This window comes from Arctopsyche grandis, chromosome 12 (genome assembly GCF_051622035.1).
Source record: "Arctopsyche grandis isolate Sample6627 chromosome 12, ASM5162203v2, whole genome shotgun sequence".
Taxonomy (NCBI): Eukaryota; Metazoa; Arthropoda; class Insecta; order Trichoptera; family Hydropsychidae; genus Arctopsyche; species Arctopsyche grandis.
This window is the reverse complement of record NC_135366.1, coordinates 13,998,582-14,025,172: the sequence shown is the minus strand read 5'-3', so window position 1 is coordinate 14,025,172 and position 26,591 is coordinate 13,998,582. Positions and strand designations below refer to the sequence as shown.

The window sequence follows — 26,591 nt, the reverse complement described above, 5'->3', positions numbered from 1 at the left end:
TTAGTTGATACTATTCATATGTAATAATAAATCATTCAAACAATTAATAATCACATATTTGTTTATTACCTTCGTAGAGAATAGTTTACTGTGAGTATCGTCCATTAGTTCTGTAATAGAATGAGTGTCTGTCATTTCAGTGTTAAGGGAAGCGATCGATCTCGGTCGTCGTGTTTCAACTATCCCAGGAGAATCCCATTCCTATAGTATAAAAATAATAATATATATAAAATACATGTATTATATATTAAAAAAAAAAAAATTCCTTATTAAACATGTTAATGATCATAATTGTATTATTTATTATAAACATTAACCTGTGCAGTTTTTCTAACAATGCGTGAATATATGGGAGGTTGTTGAATAACTCTCTTCGGTGGTCCAGGCGGTGCCGGAGGTGGTGGTGGGATTTCTTCTCGTTGCTCCTCAATAGTTGAAAGGTGTCGGTCAGATCTGAATAAAAATCAGATTGAAACATACAGAACGATATATGTATTAATAACATAATTTTACTTGAGATGGGTAATCCATACATAACACTTATTGTATCGCTAAGACGTTCCGGTGGAGAAGGTGGAGCTCGGCGTACACGTACTTGTACATCGAATGCTGGAGGAGTCGGCTGTTTAACTGGTATCGGAAGACGTGCAACGGACATAGCTGTGGCATTTGCAAGTTGCATTTCATTACTTTCAAAGTAACCTACAGGTTTATAATTAGTGATTGTTAGTTATTATTAATGTGCTACATAAATAAATACATTATTATTATAAGTAGTTTGAATATATGTGATATTTTTTAATATTGTTTATCAATGACTTTAAATTTTTAAGAGTCGTACCTTCACTGTGAGCACTGTCACTAATATAAGCTCGGTTGTCGTGAGAAAGAGCAGAGCTAAGGGGCGGTGAACGAGTTGGAACTTCGACCTCAGCATCTGAATGAGATTCGCTTGGATAATCTGAAGGCAGTGTATCAGAACTAGGTGGGAGGCCTTCTGATCCGGATGAACATGCCTGTTGTAGTGGGGCATGTGCACGAGGTATTTTCACACCTTCAAACACTGATAAATTACCTAAAAGGGTGATAGAAATATTGATTAATATTGAAACATGTTATTTAAAGAGTGACTTTGTGTTTTCCTTACCTAAACTGCTTCCAGATAATTTAGTTATTTCAGATCCAGACCTTGAGTATGGCAAACGATAATGAGGCGGCAGTGTTCCACGTCTTAAACATAAGTAACTTACACCAAGTCCTAATAATACTAAAGTCAAAAATAGTATAGCACAAATGATCAACAAAATCTGGATGCCTTTTAGGGGTGGTTCGATCGGTACTGCTGGTACTATTTCTTCCAAGCTAAAACATTTTTTTTCAACAACACCATGAGCTTGCTTTCAGTTTTAACTTATTTTAGATTAATTTAAATTTATTTTTTTTTTACATGGGAGCAGGCAGAGCAGGTGGCAGTGGTGCCACAGGTGGAGGATATCTGCATACTATTGTTATGACTTCATCACCATCCATTTCCAATGATTGATGAAACCGTACAACTATGTTGTTTGTAAACACTCGAAGAGGTTCCTTAAATTGAATAGAGTAATAAGTTTTCAAATAATGATCTCATATATTTTACCAATATTATAGAAACTTAATTTAAAATATTAAATTGGCTGATGAATAGATTGAATGTGATCTTTCTTATTATTTATTTAAAATTTCTAACCTGTCGTGTGCCACATCCTTTAAGTGGAAGTTCTAGTTTGTAGCTGACAGCTCCTTTTCCACCCACTTGACATGCTGAAGTTCTATCAAAATCAGCATAAGAAATTCCGAAAAATGGTTCATTGAATTTCAATTCCACCTATCAATTTAAAAACGAAAAATTAGATAATTTTCTTGGCTGCTATTTTCAAAGAAAACTATTATTCAAGCTAAATTTTACCTGCATAGATCCAGCTGCACAATTGAGCGCCGCTCTGGTCCTGTTCAAGAATATCACCGAGCTTAAGTCATCAAGCTTTGTCACCTATATAAACAATATTCTGAATAAATTTCATATAATATTTAACGTATAATTTCATTTTAATAATTCCGTTTACATACTTTTCCATCGAGCACAGTCTGCTCGGGAAGACCCTCCCCTTGATAATCTACATTGTTAGCTTGGGAGGCATAGTTAGATTGTGCTCGAACAGCAGTGGCCAGGAAAAAAAACGCCGTGGCCACCCACAACTTTTCCACCAATCGAGGCTTCATTGTTTTCTGCAAAAACGGAAACATAGATTATATACGAGGGAAAAGAAAGTTCGACTCACATTATGTTTCACTCAAAATCGTCAAATTCGTTCATTGTTCGGTGAATTTTCACTTTCACCTTTGTTATTTGGAATATACATATTATATTATGACTTTATTTTGGCACTCAAGTATAATTACACATTTGAATGACTTTGTTTTCAAAGTGTTTTTCTTTCTATACACTATTTGTAAATAGTTCTTTATATTCTTTCTAAAAAAAGTTGCCAATTTAAAGTCACCGTTTAGTCCATGGTTTCATTTACTCTTTAGATTAGTTTTTTTAAACCCATCAATATCGAATTATAGCTCGACAATTATTATGGATACTTCCGCTGAAAACAAATAAAAATGAATGCGAATGAAAAGAGCTATCATCACGCAACCATTGTATGTATTTATTTGTATTTGTTCGTCAAGAAAGTACGAGAAATTTTACAGTGCTCTCGGTCAATGTTAGATATCGGTGTATCCCACGGCTTAAAAAGCGACACAATCGCGATTTCTCGAACTAAAAAGAATTACGAGAAATTTTCGCACTAAGTATAAAAAATATTCTTGTACATACATACATACATACATACATATTTCTCTTTGTATGCCTAGGTATATCGATACATACATACGTAACACATACACATGTATAATTACCCACAACTAAAATCACATTGCAATTGAAGTACATGTTATATGTATATACCTTCGCTATAAAATTAAAACGCATAATAATTCCGTGCATGTCTTCTACATGTCGGTATGGAATGAAGTGATGGAAATCATGGAGGAATATTCTATTCAAAAATATTTATTCGTACAAAGATCGCAAACGATTCCTGCACGCGCCAACTCGCGAACATTATGTCACCAGCATTTCTGAGCAACGTGAGGTTGTTGTTCGTGGTATTGCATATTCATGAGCAAGCTATGTCTGTCTTCAATTTGTAATATGATTTTTTCGTTTAAAAAAAAATCGCCTTTCTCGTGAAAGTCAATGTACAATATGTGCAGTTGACGGACAACGGCGACATGCCAAAGCCATCATACATAGATGTTATTAAATTCGTCGATAATAATCGTTAACACTGGTATCTAACAATGGCCGAATCGTTTCGTCCTCTTCGAGCGAGGCTACAAGAAGGAGAAAAAGTGAAAGTTGTCCGCCAAAATGGAGTCTTGACGTGCGCTAGCTCGTGAAGTTGTTCGCAAGACCACATCGACAACTGATATTTAACAAAACCAATATATGTACATATGAACTAATATGTACATATATGTAATGATCATAATATTTTTCGTAAGCAATCATTGATTTAACTTAAAATAATAATTCATTGATTGAAAATACCACAATTTACATTTCAATCTTGTGTTTATTGGCCAGGAGTGTTGAATTTACCTACTATTTTTTATTTTACTAATTTTAAATAAATCGTTTTATTTTAACCATTGTGTATATTTAATCATTTGAGCCGACATATTTGAAAGTGGAGGAAGCCCAATTTTCAGTTCCAAAAACACTATTTCAATTCGACTTAATTCAAAAATTATATGATATGTCCAGAATCCCGGAAAAGCAGAATAAACTTATTACAAGCTACCAGTATTTTAAAACGCGAAACATATATTTAATGTTTTGCGAGATATTTCTCAAAATGAAGAAAAGTGGACAAAATTAATACAAACTCATTGAAACGCTGAAAATTGTAAATTTTACAAATAGTTGATCTTTTATTTTTGTCATTCATTTATTTTTGTACATAATGGCTATATATATGTATATAGTCAATCCCTGGCCTTAAATAAAGTACCAAAACTTTTCTCTACTAATTTTGTATATATTTCTTATATTTTTCATTTCACTAGATACCAATGCATTCGATCCAAATGTTCAGAAGAGGAAAAAATATCGAGCCATTCGATAAGTTGAATTTCACAATCGTTGCCGCCGTCGTAAAATGGTTATAAATGGCCGATGACCGATCAACCGGTGAACGCTTTGAGAGTACCGGTTGTGTGTCCATCATGAGGTCGTCGTGACTTCCTCGGGGTACGGTGATAGAAATAGACTATAATCATCGTTCGAACCAATGGAAGATGGTCCCAGTTGTTTGTATTTCGGAATGTCTACATACATACATACATTGAAAATTGATTAAGTTCTATTTGAACTGTTATCCTCAGCAATTATTTGTTTTAAAACTAGTATAGTGTACGTAAACGTTTCACATGATTATATTAAATGAATTTTGAAGTGCCGTAGATCAGTCTAAAAGTTCAGGTAAATTAATCGTTAGATTAATGAAACAAACAATTTGAGTAAAATACATACATTTTCAATACAAGACAATGTATGGAAACGATTAGCAATGAAATAAATTATAATATTCTAGAGTGATTATACATATATTATAGGTACATAAGTCAGAGATTCAAAATTACACCGTAAACGTATTTTTTGTGAGTATTCATATTTTCAAAGAACATGTTAATGGGCGGAAACTAGTGACTCATTAAAGTGACACTCCTACATAGATGATACATGGCAACGCAATTTCTATCAACATTTTTCAAACACATTGTAACAATTGCAATACGAATAGAATGGCTCTTCATGTATCCCATAATAATTTTCGTAGCATAAAATTAATCAGCATGTTCATATTCAAAATCTCAATCAGCACATTTTATATGAATGTTTAAGAAAAAAATTTCACACTCTACAATTGTTTATTTTCCAAACGCATAATCCATGTATCATAATCATAATCTATGCTACAAAAAAAAATTACAATATGTATTTCTTTTGTATAATTTCATACTAATGCATACTCGTAGTTTGTATTTCCAGTTTCCAACTGTGATAAAAATAAACTTACAGATATGTCGTTCGTTTCGAGTTGAATATCCCGGGATCGGAGTCGGGTCGTGGAATTCGTCTTTCGCGTAGGTTGCTGGAGGTCACTATCCGGTCGACATCCTTAGAAGCGACCCTGGACCAACAGCCTGCAAAAATCGCATCAAAACTCATAAAACCTTTGCTACAAAGCGGAGCAGTCTACTCAATTACACACTTAATACCTCACCCAAACCAGTTTTTTACATACATACATATGTATAATGATTTAAGAATGACGAGATATAAACGAATAGATATTTTTAAACCCAAACCTAATATTTCAGCGTCGATGTTAATTTAATGTGTAATACTGATAAAGATATAAATTATCAAACAGGAAAACATTCACATGGTAACTAACCACATAAATATACCTAAATAGGTAACAAAACACGATAATTGTATAATATATTCATATTCAATATATACATTCAACTCTTTTATATAAAAGGAAAATTGTTTTATGCATAGATAGTTCAAGTTTTTAATATGGTATTGAACACGTATGCATTCTTATATAGGTTTTTGAGCTCTTTTTCCTATTATGCTGTACATTAACATTACAATAATATAATAATATGATTACTAACCAAATAAAATAAAATTGTAAAATAGAAAATGATCAGTAGATCAGTAGCTATTAAAATCGAATGCATTCTTGCTAAGACTAAAATATATATCATGAAGATCACAACATTGACAATGTGACATTTTTGTATAAAAGAAAAACGCGAATTTCGAATGTTCATCGACCCAGTGGATAACTTTCGTTGTATCAAGGGAACGTCAAATAAAAAAAATCATTGATTTTAAACAATGTCCTGCGCCTCCAACCAATCGAATTATCTCGACGAAAATTTCGAAAAAGTGTGTATTTTTCATATACACACATTTCTTTTTTACGAGAATGGTTTCAATTAAATTGCTATTAAAAAAAATTAAACACTCAATATTCACCTATTGAAGTATATTTGGGTTGATTATGATAAGTTTTGACTTATAAACGAGAGTTCAAAATCACCGCTTCACTTGAACGTCCCCATACAAAGCGCGCCACGCTCGCAATAGATGTTTGTATGGGGTAAGCGCTATTTTCAGGAAATCGTCATTGATGTTCCTGTGATTATTTTGAAAATAAAAGTCGTCGAGAGCTTCCTCGAGTAATATAACCTAAATCTGTATAAAAAAAACTCTAAAAATATGTAAAACGTGACCTTTTTTGTCAAAATAGGTCATTTTGACCTCTTTATATATCATAAAATTCGTAAATTTTGTCGATATTTTTGTGTTCAAATTTAAGGTTCAAACCAATTTTGATACATTTATTATTATAATATGATGACATTTTTGGAGATATCTACATATAATGATTGACATATCCTGCGAAGTGCAGCGGAAAATCGCAATTTCCAACAAAAAAAGCATCTGTGAAACAATCGAACGCAAGAAGCGTGAGAACACGTTTACAATATTCTCAAATGACATTTGTATTTCAAGTTATTGAAAAACGAAAAAAGGTGGTTAATTTCAAGGGCAGCATGCCTCCTACCACAAGCTAACAATAGCACGTGCAATTTTCCACGTTTTTCCGATAATTTTTCCAAAGCCATCATAACCGTGGCAATGATTCCGCGAAAAACATTCCGACGACCATTTTTATACGAACCCATTGTAATAACAGTACATAGAATTAAACAGAAAAAAAGGAACGGTACCGTTTTTACCTACCCGGTACATCATCATCATCATCATCATTATAATCAAGAACGTCGTATAAACGTCAAATCATCGGTAGCGTTTTGCGTAATTAGATTACAACTTCAGTGGAACGTGCTAATTGATTGATTGGCATGATCAACCGTTAAAATTATATCAGTCAGTATAAATTATAAACGCTTTCTACTCACCGATCTTCCGCGAATATAATGAAAAAAAATCTAAATTAACCTAAAATATTCAAATTTCAATTTACTAGTATTCATGATTTAATAATAAAAGGACTAACAATATTATGTAAATTAATGAAGCGAGAGATTCATCTACGAAGCATCCAAACTTCCATACTAATGAAACCAACAAGAGCAATATTTTTCATCATTTGAGAGATAGTATTCAGAGGACCAATCATAGTGCATCAAATGTACTTCAATGATGACAAATATGTTGATGCTCTTCTCAATTTCAACATATTTGATGGAAGATTGGAATTCGATGGACGCCATCAAAAGCGTTTAGTCCGTGGGAATGTGGAACTTTGAACATTTCATTGTTGTACGCAGTCGACATAACGGCAAACGCATGGGAAATGAAATCGATAGCGAACACAAGAAAAGCGTAACAATCAACATTAGCGAGCAACGCGAATGAAGAAGCCGAGTCGCTAACGGTCTACGAACAGCAAAAATCCAAATTAAACACTTCTTGCAACCGTAACTGCCCGCGCCAAATTTAAATTTTCGTTTTGGGCCGATGCAAGTGTGCTAAACGAATTTTAACGATACATTTTTGACCGTTTAAACGCGCTCACCTGATTCACAACACATCTTGCACTCAATGTACATAGATTGTAGACCCATGTCTGTGTCTATTTTCCGAACGAATCGATCGTTCACAACATGAGCAGTTACAAAATGCAATTTAAAAAAATAATGGGTGCATAAAGTGACATTATTTTTTAATATAAAAGCGCATTTGAACGCAAAAGTTGGAATAATATCAACAACATTGCGTGTTACTAACTATTGTAACGGTTATACGGATGGAAAATGTAAACGAAAAAAACATGGGGTCAACCAAAATCAGGTTTCGGTCATGTATGGAAATAAATTTATTTATGACTATATCTATTTTTTTTCTAAAGAAGTCTGTGAATCCGTTAGAAACGTGCGCGTATGGGATTATTGATCCTATTTGTCCACACGTGTCTGATTAGAACGAATACATGCGAAAGTAAAGTGATGTTATTATTTTTTCGGTTTGAATAACAACCGATGCGTTCAAGTCTACTGTTACGGCACCAATTTTGCGAAATAATATATAATACATATATTGAAAATATAATATGTACATAGTGTAAATACAGGTTAGCCTACGCCAGTGGATAAATAGTGAGCTCACTGACATATCCGCTATATAACATTTATACCAATCAGAACTTGTCTAAAGCAACGGACAATGTTGGTGTCCTTGCTTTAATTTTGCCGCACAGAAGTCTCTCTTACATTATATGTAAAACACAATATATGTATGCTAATACTGTGGTTTTAAATAATCTACGTAAGTACTAAAGAAAACCTTGGTTTGGCATACATGTTGAAGAGTTTATATGCGGTAGTATCCATTACCATAAAACTTATTTCTAATATTTTGCAATAAATTGAAAATATAATAATCTTCCATATATTATATTATGAAGGCGTTCTTAAAAGAAAATTTGAACCTATAAATCAATTTAGTGAAGAACTTTTATTTATCGCAAATGCCAATACATAGTTTGTTTGTATATGAAATGTCTAATTTTTATATGCGACAGAAATATATCGTGCGTATTTCGTGGAAAACCCAATTTTTCCTCAACTTATTTTACTTTTTTGAATGAATATATAAATTATTTTGTTTGTAGACGATATTTAGCTTAAAATAATATAACAAAACTAGAAAAATTTGTAGAAATTCACGTAACACAATAGTTCGTCCTCGACATAAACGTATTATACATATATCTAATATCGCTATTCTGTCTGTCTGTGTATGTGCTTGAGATAACGCTCTCCGTACTATAATAGCCGTTTCGATTCGACATACATATGCACGTCACAGCTAAACCACTGCCAACAAAATGTACGAATATAATATCGAAAGAAAAAAACTTCTATGTATACCAATTTTTCCTCTATGCTTCTGGACGACGCTAAATCTCCGAGCATTTAGCAGCATCTATTGAAAATTTATTTAATTAACTAATTTTTCTATTTATGTTTTATATTGTTTATATGTAGGTAGGTAGGTAGTTTTTACGATTTATTTTCATAATGAATAATTAAATATAAATATTAAATTAAATATATTTAAAAGGTATTTGAAAAGAAATCGACTGCGTGCAGATCGAACACAGGAACGACACATTTCTTTTAATTTTTTTTTATATATAAACATACATATATATGCGTGTGTGTGTGTATATATATATATATATATATATATATATATATATATATATATATATATATATATACACACACACACTATATTGTCTAAGTACATATTGTGTATAATATGTACTTAGACAATAAAGTCTAACAAAAAAATAATTTTTTAAATAGAAAATGATCCGTAGATCAGTAAACATTGTAAACATAATTTATTAACAATAAGAAGCATTTCAATATCAAAATCAAAAAAAAATATATGTTGACAATAAGAACTTACCAATACGCCTATACTATAATATTATATGTACATACTTTTATTTAAGATACAAGATAACAATCCCTATCTCGTACTCTATGTATATGCCTCGTTCTCCCCAAATGATGTAATAATATTGTATATGTATATATGTAACTATGTAATATACAAAATATATTTCTGGTCCTTGCTGACACTTTTCATTACATTCCTTTGAAATTATAGATATACACTTCCATTGCAGAGGAAAAAAATATCGATTTGATAACAAAAACTAAATTGTTGAATATATGTATTTTGTTTTTGATTTTCTTTTATTTTGAAATTATATTTGATCACAGTTACATTTCTTTATAAAAAGAGTTATGAGAATTCAGCAAATGTAATTAAAATTTAATTTTAGATATAATATGTAGATAATATTTATTTATATTCATCCAGTACTGAATATAAATAAAATATGGTCACACCTGCAAAGAAAGTTGCGTGACGCTTACAGCGAATTTTAAATTGAACAATATTTATTACGAAATGGATCAGACGTGGGCGATTCTCCTCGTATAGACCTCCGTATACGGTCGTCGAAATTATACAACGTTGATTTTTTTTTCATTCGTATTTATTTTATTCAAATCCGCATCGCCGTCTATACCGGTTTTGAAGAAGTCATCCGCCATAACGTCTTAGAGTTACGTACACATATATATATATATATATATATATATATATATATATATATATATATATATATATATATATATATATATATATATATATATATATATATATATATATATATATGTATGTATGTATGCACATACATTTTTTTCTTTAATATCAATCGATGATTTATCTACAATTAACAATCATGGGCACGTCTAGCCGGTAAATTTGTCCATTGGCCAGAACGCCCGCTGGGCACGACAAAGCATAAAAAAATACCCAAAAGAAAAAAATGGTGGAAGCCCTGTTATTATCGGCGCGCAAGAACTGTTATTCTGTTATCTTTTGGCGATAATTGTGGCGGGCTCCGCGGTTCAGCGGACGGAAGCGCCCTCAACGGTATTGTCTTGAGCTGAGCATCACTTGATGCTGTTTTAATTGTCGTCGTTGGGATTTGTCACCACGTTGACCGACGAACCGAGTCGTTATCTACTGGCAAAATGGCCAAGATGAGTAAAGACAACTCGTCGTTTCAAGCCATCCGTAATAAATTGTCATTGCGTGTCGTTTGTCTTACTACCACATCTTAATGAACATTTATCACAAGGTAAGTTAATTCACCGCATGTATTTCAAAATGAACAACAATATGGCATTCTAAATCTAATTGTGCCGGTGTAATCAATAGCATCGCTTTAATCTGGAAGGGAAAAGGGGTGGTTAGTTCAATACTTATGTACATTATTGAATTTATTTAAGATCTGTAAATATCCTTGTTGTTTTCTAAGAAAACCAAACCCAACCTGTGTGAATCATTCGTAGGCGTAACTAAAAGAATATTGACAATTCTTCTTTCACAAACTTTTGTACGGAATTTACAATATCTAGGGCAATAAATAAAACATCGCAAAATTGAACTTAATTAGATGAATAACTCGTCAACACAAATACGCGTTGGAAACAATGGCGTTTGCAGCCGGTACGAGGACATGGCCTTCGCTTGATCTTTCGAAAATCCGCCCACATCATTTCGAATCATTAGAAATTCATTAAGATGATGGCACAGACCTTCGCCGTCTTGCAGAAGAAAAATTAAAAATAATTCGATGATTTTTTGTGACAGATCGTACAAAACACACCAAGTTCTAAAATTGATTAACGTAAATGCGCTTTGAAATTACATACTTTAGATGAATTGCTATCAATGGCGTTCTTTTCGAATGAGGTTTTTCATCAGAAAACCAGTCAGACTCCCGATGACTAGGACGTGACGTCAACACTGGTGTACCTGGAATGCGTAAGTGGTTGCCGTTGAGGTCATCGGCAACTTGCAGCACGCCAGCTAACCAATGGCGACAAAAACAATCGCCTCTTATCCACTAAGTCGACAAAACAGGTAAGCGAAGCTTTCAAACAAAGCTCATCCTGTACAAATAGTATATTACGAAATCATCATTTGGTTGATGACACTTCGATATAGCCCGCGAGAACGGTTCTAGGACACATATCCCTTAGACACATACTCCCCGGACATATACCCCCGGTCAAAAACCCCCTGGACATTAACCCTCCCGTGCAAAAAAACCCTGAACAATAACCCCCACCATGGATGAAAATTATTTAAAAATAGTAATAAATAATTAATAATTTTAAATGATTCCGGCCGAGAGAATAACAATCGAATATTAATCTTTGGAACATGTGACAGTCTCCGACTGTTAAAAACAACGTCGCACCGGTTCTCGGATGGGACTTTCAAAACTACTCCTACGTTATTTTTCAACTACACACGATTAATGCACTTATTCATGACAGAGCCATTCCTTGTCTTTATGTTTTACTACAAAAAAAAAGACGGGATACTTATTGAGACATTAAATATATATTGATACTGTTTGAGACATTAAATGTATTGAATGCCAATTTGAGTCCAACTAGCATCATGGTTGACTTTGAATTGGCACAGTTTAGCAAGAAGTTTCCCAGACTGCGAAATTAAATGAGGTTTCTTTCATTTCAAGTCAAAACATATATCGGAAAATTATAGAGAATGGGATGCAACGACTTTACCAAGAAGATTCCGATTTTACACTAAAATTACGAATGATACCAGCTCTCGCATTTGTTCCGATAGATGAAGTTGTCGATGCTTTTGAAGTATTATCCGAATCGTATTTTTCTGACTGAAATAAATTAGTATTAATACATACTTGCTTTTTATTTAGATACTGTCAATTTTTATAAAATATTTTTATCCATGGCGGGGGCTATTTTTCAGGGGGTTTTGACCGGGGGTATACGTCCAGGGGGGTATGTGTCCAGGGGTACAATGTCCTGATACCCGCGCGAACAATCGTTAGTGATGAGTTGATGACATTGCTTGTCCGATAATAAGCCCGTGAGATACATCTTCAGATAAAAAAATAGAGCTTTAATCTTCTTTTATCGTCCTTTATTTCACATTCAACGAATCGTCCGAGCAAAATCGCCCACGTCACCATGCTTTTGAGGCCATTCATCCAAAATAAGCATGTTGACCTTTGAGTCCCATGTAAAATTGTAAAATCGCTAGAGCAGAATTTATGAGCGAAAGTAAAATTTTTCTTGCGGAATTTTTCTATTTATTTTACTTCCTTACATTTTATGACTTCCATTTGTGTTTATAAATAAATGCATAGTTGTAAAAACCGACCATCAACAATTGTTTTGAAGAATGATTAAATGTTTAAAATTTGACTCAATCTTAGAGCATATGTACATGCATATGAATCTAAAGCTATAATTAAGTTTACCCTTTTATATTCAAGAAAACTTCATTTCATCTCTTGTTTAAATACATAATAAAATGAGAATCCATCCAATTTTACTTGTGTATATGTATATTTAAACGTAATCAAATAAGATTGGCGCATCGCAATTTTGAAAACGCTGCTCTGAAATGAGTTTCGCCAACGTCCAACCACGCACAGCTTCCACTTCCAAAGGTTTCCGACCACCTTCCGTAGATGGAGATCACGTATCGCGTAGGCTGTGCACTTTTATATTTGTATCTGGTCTTGGTATGTGAGTCTATACGACATTATACATACATAATATCTACTTTAAAATTTTATTTTTGAAAACTAATGTCATTACACGCGAGCATGCAATTGCGAGTCAGTATGTATATATATCGGAAGAATGATCTAGTCAACTTTTTTTGATGGTTGGTTATCCACTTATCGTTAGCATTCGCGATATTAATTATTGTATACGTCGAATTGTGATACGCTAAAATTGAATTTTGGCAACCGATTTGCAAAATCATCGTCGAAGATCTCTTAAAAATGATATTTCGAGTTTGCCAAGTCACTCATTTTAATTATAGATTGAAATATGTAGGTGGGTAGATGTATTTCATTGGCATGGGAATAAAATTATTAAATTTCAATTTACTATGTATGTAATTGTACATATGTACTTATGTCTATACATATGTACAAGGCAATACTTAATTATATTTAAATTTAAAAATTTGTATAAACTTTCATTTATATCTTAAAATTCTGATTCTCACAAAACATACTTAGTTACGTCAGCTTTTTCGCGTCTATATTTGTGTAGGTTTCAAAAGATAAATCTGGAACTGTTGTCGATAAATTTTCAACGAAAAAAAGTCAATTTGACATTTATAACCACGACACGAAATGTCAGCAAGTGCATTATAGTTGCGGATGTTCTTAAATTGTATATATGTACGTATTATATAATACATACATACACGAATACTTACATATGTACTTATTACAATATAAAAGCTTTATGACAGTCAATAATTTCAATGGATTGCATTTTACATACACATATGTACCTATTATACAATTACAAGTTGAAATAAATATCATTAACTAGATAGCAATTCATGCAAACAATTACATGAATAAATAAATAGAAAAGTTATTATTATTCTGATGACAATCGTGACCATAAAAATATTGCAAAATTTTTTGCTTCATTGGTTGATTTGTCAGTTTCCTAACGAAAAAAATAGGTACAGGAAACTAAGCATTCATATTACAACACGCTTCTTTTCTAAGAAATACTTCAAGCTTCCTTTAATTTTTAAAACTATATAAGGATTTTTTTTATAAATAAACCATAATTTTTTAACCAAATAAATGATTTTCTACGATTTTAAATTATATTTTTCCTGTAAAGGCAGACATATATTTTTAGTCTCTAATACTTTTCATGCATTTAAATTGTCTTTAATATCATAACAGTATGTCCCATTTAAAAGTAAAATCCTTCCTTTTAAAAGAATGAATTTATCTGCTCATATTTGACGTCAAAATCCATGAAAGAAAAAAGCGTACACGCTAATTTCACATCTAATCCCGTACGTATGTTTGCTTTTTAAATTACGTACTCATAACGACCAAAAAAATAAATAGTCTGTCGTTTTTATGAAGATCGTCAAAACAAAATGGCCGACCGTTACATTCAACATGGCTGCCGCAAACCAGCTGTCTTTCAAACCGAAACAATCACTGAAAATTATGCAATTCTTTTATCAGTCATATGCATTCGAGTGATATGTAGTTTGTGTGAAGGTTTTTTTTCTTTTTGCTTTTAACGACACAAAATGACGCGAAAGTTGTTCGCCTAGTTCTACGCGTGCGCGCGCACATGTTCATATACATATGTATTGTACTTTCGATTCTTGTCTGAGAAACGAGACATCGCGTCAATTGATGCGAAACGCAAATCTAAAAACGAGGAAGATAAGAGGAAACAATTAGCGTCGACGCAAGATGCAATTGAATCGCGTTTTGCAAGAGGATTTCGTGAACGTTCAATTTCACGGTTATGAATAATTTGTTACGCTTTGGCCACACCAATGCGTTACAATTCCCTCATTGAAACTGATTAATAAACCTATTACAAATTCAACACATGTTAAACTTTCCTTAGCACATAGACATATGTAAATACATATTTAGGATTAAATATTTATTTTATTTTAAGCTGACGACGCTCTTTTTTTTTGACTTCGCAAAAAAATGTATTCAAAACTGGAATAAATTGCATTTTAAATTCATGAATTTAATTGAAATATGTAGATTTACAGAAATCATAAATAAAAAAAGATCATTCGAGTACATAAACATTAGTATGTACATAGATGTTACAGTCGAGGTGTATCTTCCAGTTGTAATATATTTGAACTATTTGGAATATATTCCATCTAACCTGGTACCAACTACCGTTATATTTTAAGTGAATTTTCAGTTATAATATATTATTACTAGTTGGAATATATTCCGTCTAACTCATGTATGTTGATTCATATGGCAAATTTAATTTCAACTGGTCAAAACATATTACAACTAAAAATACAGTTCAACTATAAATTCTTACCAGGTTAGATAGAGAGGTTAAGTTTTCGTGAAAACATCACTTGACTAGTAAACTGAGTTGGAAAGTCACATTTTTTGAACATATACTTATATATGAGTTATCGTAATACGGTACTCATTACCATTATTCGTAATAATACCTAGCAGATAATAAAACATTATTGAATTCTAAAACATTCATAAAAACATCAGAGCTGTCAAAACTCTATTATACTACAACTGGCGCACATTGTTAAAAGCGTATTTGCGCTTGTAGAGATATAATTTACTAGTTGAATTGTATTTAAATATGAATGATCTTAAACGCCAGTTGGAATATACATATGTATTACAACTAAAAATACACTTCGACTGTAACATACACACAACTTTTGATTTCGGGTGGAATTATGCAAATACATACATACATAAGTACATATGTATGTGCATGTGTAAAGTTGGTACACGGGTGGTATCTGATATAATACAATGTGTGGACACAATCTCATAATTTCAAAATAGATTTTGTGTACTCACTAAATATATTTTCAACGTGAAAGTGTAAATTCATCGATAATAATAATATCCGTATATTCACATATTATATCATGTACATCTTAAATTTTAAAGTGAAAACACACACACAATCGTTAGAATTAACGGATTTCGGTGAAACTTTCACGTATAATTAAAAGCGCGACTAAAAAATTAGTCATTCTATTAGAAAAATGTTTATAGTATATATGTATGTGTATGACATGAGCTATGGTTTTTGGTTCACGGTGTGCCATACTATTACATATAATATATGTATAGATGCATGTTTGTAGTAGTCGGCATGCGTTGCGCAATTTTGCAACAAGAAATCGTTCTTTGGAACCACAGCGGCCAGTTTCTCAATCTGTGTCTGTCCATATAGTAAATACATATATATGTATGTATATGCTTTTGTGCAGTATCTATACCTTCTGAAAATACAGGTCGGCTTTACGCTATTCCGAAAGCATCAGTAATATAAATAATAAAAAAGCAACCGAATCAAACCGGTTGTCTGACAGCTTGGGTTTTTCACTCGTTTCGAAGAACGCTTGCAGTTTGAGAATCCCAATTTGAAAAAAGAAGAAAAATCCTATATCCATATACATACATATATGTACATAGGAACAGCGACGTGGACAGGGGCTAAGCGACCGGTCAGAGTGAACGTTTCAAGGCTTCCAAATGCAACGTTCAAATATTGCACCATCTACTTTTAAGAAACGCTTTTATATCGACTAATGGTGAATTGATTACGATATTCGGCGAAAGGTGTGCAACTTCACCAATCACAATATTTATTTTATTTATTTCCATGTCAGTATTACATTGGATCCAGATGCAACAGCCCAGTTGAATTTGGGTCTCACTTCTTGGTAACAAAGCTGAATAATAAAGAACAAGACAATTTTCAATGCCTTGTATCAGATATTACACATAACATGGCATATTGTGATTTATGATTTATCTAAATATAATTAACATTTTATGTATATTTTAAACTGTTTGCGATGCCAGACGGGTATGAGTGAACAACTAGTTTTTTTTACCACGTATGAACACGCAATTTTAGACGAAACTTTAATTTATTATATTCGGGCACAGTAGGGCTGGTTAGTAAAAACATATTTTTTAATATCAGATCATCCTTAACAGGATATTTGAAAAAACTGTTATTTGTAATTAATATTAAACTATTCAAGGTATGTACATACATAGTTCCAAAAACCACATAAAATGTGAAACTTCCTTCCAAAATTATTTTCTTTATTTTATGAAGGAAATATTTATGAAAATATTATGTATATTTTTATTATAAATAACCTTCCGACCCGGATGTTACATCCTGCACTATTTTTATGAGGAATTTTACATGGTTTGACACCCCTTAAAGACATATGGATATGGATTTGATATGCGCTCACAACTCCCATCAAACCACAAAACGCGTTTATCACAATTTCTAGATGTAGCATCGTTATTAAAACGAATTAATTTCTAACGAATTTGAAAGGGTATGTGTATGTATGTATATGAACATATATATACATAAACACATATATTGTCGTGCATTGATGCGCGAAGGCCGAAGAAGATATTAAAACGCACAGAATTGCATTTCGAAATCAAAACGAGACCCCAACTAATACAATTATCGCCATTACTCCATAGGTATACATACATATAATAAATAATTCCATTCAAATTAGCTTATAATAGATTGAATACAATTTTTAAAGTTAAAAATTGTTCTTGTATGTAGAATTATAGATAAAAAAAAATATACCTATGCGGCGCATTTCTTCACATTTTCATAAAATATTTCAATTTTTTTATGTTTTAAATTGTCGTATTCTTACAGGAAGACATTTTCTTATAAACTGTAATTTCTGTTTGTATATATAATTATTTCAAACATACATATTTAATTTTAGATTTACATACATGTAATTTTGATAAATTAAATTCAAAGCATATACGTATGTAAGTTTAAATCCTTCTATAAGCATATGTACATATACATACATAAATATTAAAATTTTCACAATAGACGTGTGATTTAATTAACGCACAAATATTACCCAGTTGAGTTAAAACACCAATATTGTGCAACATATATACGAGCTCATGACATGTTTATTTACAACGGTCGATGAATTTTTCAAATATAATATATGTATGTAATTCCAAATAAAGAATATTTTTCCAACTGAGAGCAACTATTCATGTAAAATTCTATGGACACTTGCCTGCGGCGGTCTCCAATCACCAAGGAATGCGTCTGCTGGACAAAGGTGCGCGGTCTAACCAAACAGGTGATCAAACACAGTACACCACCACTACCACTACCACCTTCACTTTACACCATCGTCGCCATTAACAACTATACGCCCCTTCCGACGCGGGGGTAAGTATTGGCACTGAACGGGTCAAGTGTCCTATAGTCGATTTACAACAAGTGGTAGTGCAACTCAGCCACCTCTCACGGAGGCCGCCGCAACACTGCCAGGTGAGGTTGTTGTGCACTCACAATCACCTACCTGCCCACACAAATACACCGACTCACCTGCATAGATATGTATGTATGTATTTAATGGAAAAAAACTTTTGTCTCCTTGCCAAACTACCTTCAAAGTTCAAACCAATGAATATTTCCATTGATATTGTGGGTATTCGGAGATAGGTACTTTAATCACAGAAATGTATTAAAAGTTAATAAGAATTTAACTTCACTATCGTCCAAATCTTTTAAATTATAACCGTCCTCAAGTAGCAATTCAAGTCAGCGAAGCTAAAAAACATTACCGTTTTTTTCTCATGAATCTCAGATCTTTATTATTAACTTACATTATTTCAATGGCTAAAAAGCGAATGATGATAATGTGGAAAATAAATAAATATCATATACTTATTTCACTTTTAAAGGTGAATGAACTTTTGTAATGTGGAAAATCTGTCGTTTCGCTACGCATAGGGCCAGGTTTGTGTGTACACCGTTCGTTGAAATTTCTCTCTGAAATTGAAAAACTTTGAGAAAATGAAGGATAATCTAATAACAAAGTTCAATACTTATTAAGTGACTAATATTTTGCTAATTGACTATACAAGTAGTGTTAGGAAGCATTTTATAATTATTTCAAAAATTGATAATCTAAAAGAATTGACCTTTTGCCGCCACCGGTCAGATTTTTTTAATAACATAAATAAGATAACATAAAGCATTGAACTGTTTTAGTCGTTATTGCATGTTTTAATTTTAGTAAATATGTAAATAGGACTGACTTCTTGAGACAGAATACATCCCACTTTAAACCTATTTGGGCTATGGAACTTTAATATGAAATACTTGCGGAACATCATCATTCCTCATTCACATTCATTCCATGTAAGTAACCAAAATAAAGTAGAATATTTAATTAACTTTGAATTTTAATTAAATATAAGAATAAACCAAATTGAAACGTTTTCCTCGTAAATTTTAGTGGGTTTTTTTAACTTTTTTATTTATGTATATAAATAAAAAAGCCACACATTTCACATTTCAAGAATACACATTATTTTCGATAAATCACCTACATTTTACATTTTACATATTTATGGATATGTAAAAATAAAAAATAATTTTTAAATCAGATACCTACATATATATTGAACCCAGAGATAATTTGTTTCCAATCACGATAATTTAATGCAAATATTTTTATAATTTAAATAAATTATTTCGACAAATCAAAAAAAAATAATTCTACTGAACTCATGGGATTCGTGGTTTTTTTCAATTTATATTCGGCTACTTGAATATCTCAAGAAACTTCTTATCTTAAATACAAATTTATGTTTCATTGTAAATATTATACCTAAATGTACCTGTTGCGATACACACGTTTATTAACGCTAAACATTGTAACTTATGTCCATAAAGTTACAATGTTTAACGTATTCTTTTTAAAACAAATGTATTAAAAAAAAATTCTTCGAGAATATTAAAAATCTCGCGTACCTAAACATTGTGATGTTCTGTGGAATAGTAATACAGATCCACACCTACCGAATAAACCCGAACGCGAATATATTAAAGTGACCTCCGTGTTTCGAACGGAGGCTTTTCCGAATCTGTTTAAATGTGAAATCGGATTCAGAGTCGCTCAATTTTTGACGAGTCTGGCCCCGGCTAAGAAGCCACGCTTCACAAGTCCTGCCATGAGTCAAAGAGCCAATGAAACCGCTAGACTTTTCGTACACCGTCGGTCGCCCACTTATTTTTGGCCACTTTATGTAACGCCAGCCCTGATTTCTGAGATAGTATTTTCAATATTGTGCCCGAGTCAAGCCTATGACTTAAATTTTGAAATATCATTTTGCCATTCTTTAAATTGACGTTATAGAGGATGAACGAATGAGACGACTGGCATGTTGATGCACGTGCTTTTATTATGAGAGCCAGAGACGGAGTGCGGTAGCCACTCTGAACACAGCCGAGATGGTCCCAACTCGCAGGAAGGTGACCGAACTTGACCATGTCGTATAACGAGCCGCCACAACGTTTTAAGAAACTATCTGTTTGTGTTATACATATGTATGTACATACATATGTACATAGGTATAATATGTATAATGCCAACTCTGAATATCACTTAAAAAAATAGTTAACAAGACATAATTTTGAAATTATGAGTAGCGGCTCTACGACATGGTCGAATTTCAGTCACCATCCTGCGAGCTGGGCCAGCTCGGCCATGTTGCTTGCCACTGCTCTACTTCCTTCCCAAGCGTCGTAATAAACATTCATGTCTACAACACTAGGTCGTTTCATTCCCCTACGCCCCCATAAATGTAAAACATCTATTCGAAATATTCGATAAATACGCAAACCGTGCTATAACCTTCTGGAAAAATTGTAAAATATCACCCTGCATGCCAATATAATTGAAATGAGTCATTTTATTAATAAAACTATCAGTTATTGCGAAAAAAATTCCAAAATATCTTAGTGCGCAGCTTCAATTAACATATTTATTTTATTATCCATTTTAATTTTCTTGATAAAATTTCAATGATAACAAAGAAACTATTTTTATCTACAGAATGATTATCTTTTAATTTTTTTTTTTAAAGGCCAATTAAAGCGAATCACTCGCTTTAACAAAACTACTGACGTTGTATATTGTTCGAATGAAATTGAGATTTCATACTGAACATGGCCGTATTTTCGCTAGACTAAAACTGCTGTCAAAGTGACGATCAACTCCTGGCATAGATAGTGGCGAATCGGACAAGCATAAAATTAACGACTAGCGAAGATGGGTGGAGAATCGTCCCGCTCAATGGGCGGCCAACTACCAGTCCAACTCCAACTACCAGCGAAACCGCTGGAACAACGAGGAGTTTTCGCACACTTTCGCGGTCGCCTTCCAGAGGCTCCGCCCCCGCATGAAACTCTCTCCGTGTTTAGAGCAGAGCCTCCTCCTCCGGATGGTGCACCGCCGCTTGACAAATGTGCACAGGTTAACTCCCCATTCAATATTGAAACCCTTATTGCAAAGCTGACAATAATGCTTTTCCTCATTGGTAGAGAACTACCAACTGTAATGCCTTTTGATCCGGTTTTTTTTTTTGTCCTGATTATTCTGATTTTTATGAAAATACTCTCATTTCGTAATCAAATACATCAAAGTACTGCGTGGTCGAGAAGAGGGGTTTCCTGATCAAAGTGAAAGGCACAGTAAATTGGCAACAATAGTCGTACAGCCAGGTTCAAATGAATCTACTGATCAACCTGCTGGTATTACATACAAAATTGAGGCGCTTCAAGCACCTCAGTCTAAGTATTACGATTTTTCCTTTTTACCCTAGATTAGAAATACCATGGAGCCGCCTCTATCTAAATACATATACAGTACACTCTCGATTACCCGGGCTAATGCTGGGGAGGAAGAGCATGGATAATTGAAAAACAGGGATGATCCGAATCATCAAATTTTAACTTGGTTTCGAATATAATATTATATTTACAACACAAACTTTTGTTTCATAATTTTAATACTCATTATTTATTAAGAAAAACGCTCATAGTTAAGCAGATAAGTGGCCTTTAGTAGTTAGTACTAATTAGTGTTGTACCGTTTTATGAATAATGTAACCACTGGTATCTTCTTCACTTGTAGTGTCACTCTCATTTTCTTCCTCTTGAGAAACAAAAGAAACGATATATGCATCATTCGTGACTGAGTCACTCCTCGATGTTTTCCTTATCCACGTTTTCAAAACATTTTAAATTTTCCAATAATCCACATATTTCAGATATATCATTTGCTTCATTCTCTTCAGAATCCACTAAATCTGTTTCCAGGTCAGGAAGAATCTTTCTCCATGATCGAACAAGTGTTACTGGCTTTAGTTTTGACCAAGATTATGTTATTCCGCACTTCTTACTTCTTCGCTGATCAAAAGCGACCGAAAGAATTAACACAATAGTAAAAGACATTTAAAAAGGAAACGAAAAACATTTCTGTGTGACATCATTTGTTTCAAATAACACGCGTGTTTACGGTCGCAATCAATCGGTGCGTCTCATAATCATATAAGAAAAAAATTAATCAATATTTTTCAAGCACGGATAATCGAGAGTTTGCTGTATATATATACATCACATGGCTCGTTTACAAATGGCTGTGCAACAGAAATAATGACAGGCCTACATGTTCCGCTTAGGTATCTAAATACTGATTCAGATCATTTAATACAATTCATGCTTCACAGGGTTAGTTTTTTTAACATTGACAAACTAGTACTGATCGATAATCAGTCGACGAGCAATAATCGTCTAATCCCCTCGTTACAATATTAATGTACAAATTTGAATTATTTCACAATTAAATTAATCCAACTGTTCAATAATTTCAGAATTTAATGAAATATCGCCATCCTTGTATATTGAAATATATTTGGCATTGGCAACAACGAGGAATATATTTCCTTGCTACTGAATCGGTCCAATCGCTCATACAAGTCGTGAATTCTCAAGATTCATTACAAATATGTGTGGGCCTTCATCAAATTGCCCAAGCGCTTGATTTCATTCATAGTAAAGTAAGTTTTAACTACCTTTAATATTTTCAATAATGAGATACAAGTATGTATATTTCATATTATTCACAGGCATCCCATTCACATAATAATATCGGAATTGATTCTATATATGTAACCTCCGATGGTTCGTGGAAACTAAGTGGACTAGAGTTTCTTCATCCATTTCCTGAAATGAATTATTCTTATATAAAAAAATTCACCAAATATAGGTACTATAAATTTTTATTTTTTTATTTCATAAAATCCGTTTTCATCAAATGTCTGTACTATTTTTTTTATATATTATAGATGTCACACAGCAATTGATGAAAACGAAGAATCGTTGGATGATCTTACTAAAATAGATCAGTTCGCATTTTGTAATTTAGTGAATGATGTATTCAAAGGAAGAAATGAAGGTACATATTTATGTATTTGTAATTTTACATTACTTCTATTTAATCTCTTAAGCTTTTTATATAATATAAATTATTTGTATTTTTACAGACGATGTCCCTCATTATAAATTATTTAAAAAATTTTGCAAGCAAGAACTTCAAAATCCAATTGCTAGTCAAAGACCTAGTTTTTTTAATATATTACAACACGAATTTTTCAATCATGAATTTATTTCCATTCATAAATTTCTTACTTCTTTGCCACTAAAAACCGAAATTGAAAAAAAGGCTTTCTTCTCAAATCTTCTTGAAAAGCTAAGAATGTTTAATGAAAAGACTATTGCCACACAATTGGCAGTCCCATTACTCTCCAGACTTGTCTTATTAGATTTGACTGCCAGAGAAAAATTATTGCCTTATATTTTAATTCCAAAAGGTGAATATTTTCACATATTTTCTTGGATATTTTTAGTAATGCATTTCAATATCGATATGTTTTATGTTTCTTATTTCCAGATAATGAATCATCCTCAAATCAAGGACTATTTTCCTTGAAAATATTCAAACAACATATCACACCCCAACTTATAAGAATGTTTAAAGTTAGAGATACTCAGGTACCCTAATATACCCACAAAATATTGGTATTTTCCGAGAATTTTTCTTATTCGGTAATGTTTTACAGGTTCGATTATTGCTTCTCAAACATTTCAGTGGATATATCACGACGTTTGATGAACATGACTTAACTACATATATTTTACCAGATGTAAGTCGATTAAAATTATAATATGTACATACATATGTATGTATTTTGTTACTGCAATATTTTAATTTCTATACTACTAATTATTTTTGAAATTAATTTCTAGCTTCTTTTGGGGATTAAAGATATAGATGACACTTTGGTTTCCATGACACTATATTGTTTAGCTGATTTAATACCCATACTAGGAGCTTCTACGGTAATAAGTGCAAAACGCTGTAAATTATTCACAGATGGTAGACCCTTACTTTATGAAAAAGTTGAAAGTGTGTCAGTTTCACATAAAAAAGAGGACAAAACCGAACTTCCAATTACCACAAATAAGATATTAAGTAACATTATTAATCTTGATAGAAGTAAATCTTTAGAAAATTCTGTTAACATTGATAACATAAATTCTGAAACAAATAATTTGATAAAAGAAGAAAATTCATTTGGAAGTAGGGAATCAATAGAAATTGAAACAAATCTTTTCTTGCATGAACGTCCATCTCCTGACGGTGGAGAAGATTTAGACAGTGAAATAATCCAGAATCCTGTTGAAGACCATATAGAAGATAGTGATGAAAATTGGAGTGATTGGGAGGCAAATGAAAACAAAGGTAACAGCACAGTCATAGATGAAACAGTTATCTCGAATAATCATGAAGAAATGGACAGTTTTTCAAATACTAACTTGGACGTGTCTTTTGAAAATAGTGTCAGTCCAAATATAGAAATTAAAAAAAGTGATTATACAGATAATTCAAAAGAATTACAAATAGCAAATTCCAACTATCCAATAAATGATACACTATTTCTTCAAAAAGCTGCAATGGATGCGAAATTAAAAAAAATAGCAGATATTTCAGAACTGGATATAAAAAATCAAAAATATACTGCTAAAACCAACAAATTGTCCCAAAAAGATGAATTTGATTTTTTTACTGACATGGAACCAGTTATTGAAAAAGCTAGTACATTGACTGTTAAAGATACGTCAAATGAATTAATCGATAGTGCCCTAGTGAACAATACCAACCATGAATCTGGACAGATAAGCTCCAAATTGAATTTTACTCCTGTGGATAGTGATCAATCCAAAGTTGATAACAGTGCATGGGGTGATATCGATTGGGATGAAGACTGATATTTGGACAATCGTATGCTAAATGATTCACTCAAACCACTGGAAAATAATACTTTAACATTCAATTTTGAAATTGTCCTCTTATTTATTGTGGAAAATGCTAATCTTGAATCCATTATATGGTTTATTATTATGTTTATTGGTTTAGTTTGGTTTTTAAATGTAATACTTTATAATGCTTCAATCATTGATTAAATTTCGAAGTAAAGATTGTATTTTTTTATCTGACTGTTAATAGACTAAGAATATTTGAATATTAAATATTTATTTTGTTGAAAATTATGCATTACATAAATACATATTTGTATTTTTTAAGTACACATGAATCACAAAAAGTGTAAATTTGTGAATCCTTTTGATATTATTATAAGTGTAATGATACACATGTGTACATTGTTATGATCAAAAAATACTATTTAATTGTTACTTAATTAGTTGAAATAATTTTTAAATCCTTTGTACTGAAGAATTTCACCACAAAAATACCTAGCATGTATACTGAAATTTTCTGGAAATTATCTTGCATACATGGTTTAACTATAATATTTAGGACAAAGTATTTATTAATAACATAACTATGTATAACTAAAATAAATTTTGATCATTCACACAATTCTTATTTAAAATCCAGGAAGTGCAAAAGAAGTCTTGCTTAATTCTAAAAAACGAAGTGTTCAAATTTTAAAATGACCTAGTACATATATATGAGCATTTTATTTTATTTCTTATGTGAAAATAAAATACATACATATATATTTGTATAACTTTGGAGGTAGCTTGCTCTTTTATATTTTTTCGTAATTTTATTATAAGTTTACAAATTTATATTTGTATATTTCATTTTGAATTGTTTTCAACAATACATAGTTAATAATTAATTGCCCGTGTGCAAAATACAACAGCATTTCATTTGTATGACTGTTGTATATATTTATTTAGGTAAATTCTCCATCTAGTCATTCCATTTATAGTTTTACATGTGAAATTTTATAATAAATTGAAATGTTTCGATTTATAACTACAAAAATAAATAATTTAGAACTACAATT

At 32.0% G+C, this 26,591-nt stretch overlaps 2 protein-coding genes across 3 annotated transcripts in view; one reads left to right on the top strand and one right to left on the bottom strand.

Moving 5' to 3' along the window:
- pot (zona pellucida domain protein papillote) overlaps positions 1-18,688 on the bottom strand; it is a 22,098-nt gene extending 3,410 nt beyond the window's left edge. Inside the window, exons 1-11 of one of the 2 annotated variants that reach the window (XM_077442105.1) lie at positions 18,431-18,688; positions 5,178-5,304; positions 2,110-2,268; positions 1,949-2,032; positions 1,730-1,867; positions 1,448-1,587; positions 1,148-1,362; positions 842-1,075; positions 534-702; positions 318-453; positions 70-201 (exon numbers count right to left, since the gene is read on the bottom strand). In XM_077442105.1, the coding sequence (XP_077298231.1) occupies positions 70-201; positions 318-453; positions 534-702; positions 842-1,075; positions 1,148-1,362; positions 1,448-1,587; positions 1,730-1,867; positions 1,949-2,032; positions 2,110-2,262 (1,401 nt within the window). In that variant the 5' untranslated portion in view covers positions 2,263-2,268; positions 5,178-5,304; positions 18,431-18,688. The remainder of the gene's footprint in view (positions 1-69; positions 202-317; positions 454-533; positions 703-841; positions 1,076-1,147; positions 1,363-1,447; positions 1,588-1,729; positions 1,868-1,948; positions 2,033-2,109; positions 2,269-5,177; positions 5,305-18,430) is intronic. The other variant, XM_077442106.1, reaches the window with a different exon arrangement.
- Positions 18,543-26,591, top strand: LOC143919675 (protein-associating with the carboxyl-terminal domain of ezrin). Its single transcript, XM_077442107.1, has 9 exons — positions 18,543-18,690; positions 21,297-21,685; positions 23,085-23,270; positions 23,340-23,479; positions 23,559-23,668; positions 23,757-24,083; positions 24,164-24,264; positions 24,333-24,416; positions 24,520-26,591. Exons 2-9 carry the CDS (start codon positions 21,482-21,484, stop codon positions 25,540-25,542), a joined length of 2,175 nt encoding a protein of 724 aa, XP_077298233.1. The 5' UTR covers positions 18,543-18,690; positions 21,297-21,481; the 3' UTR covers positions 25,543-26,591.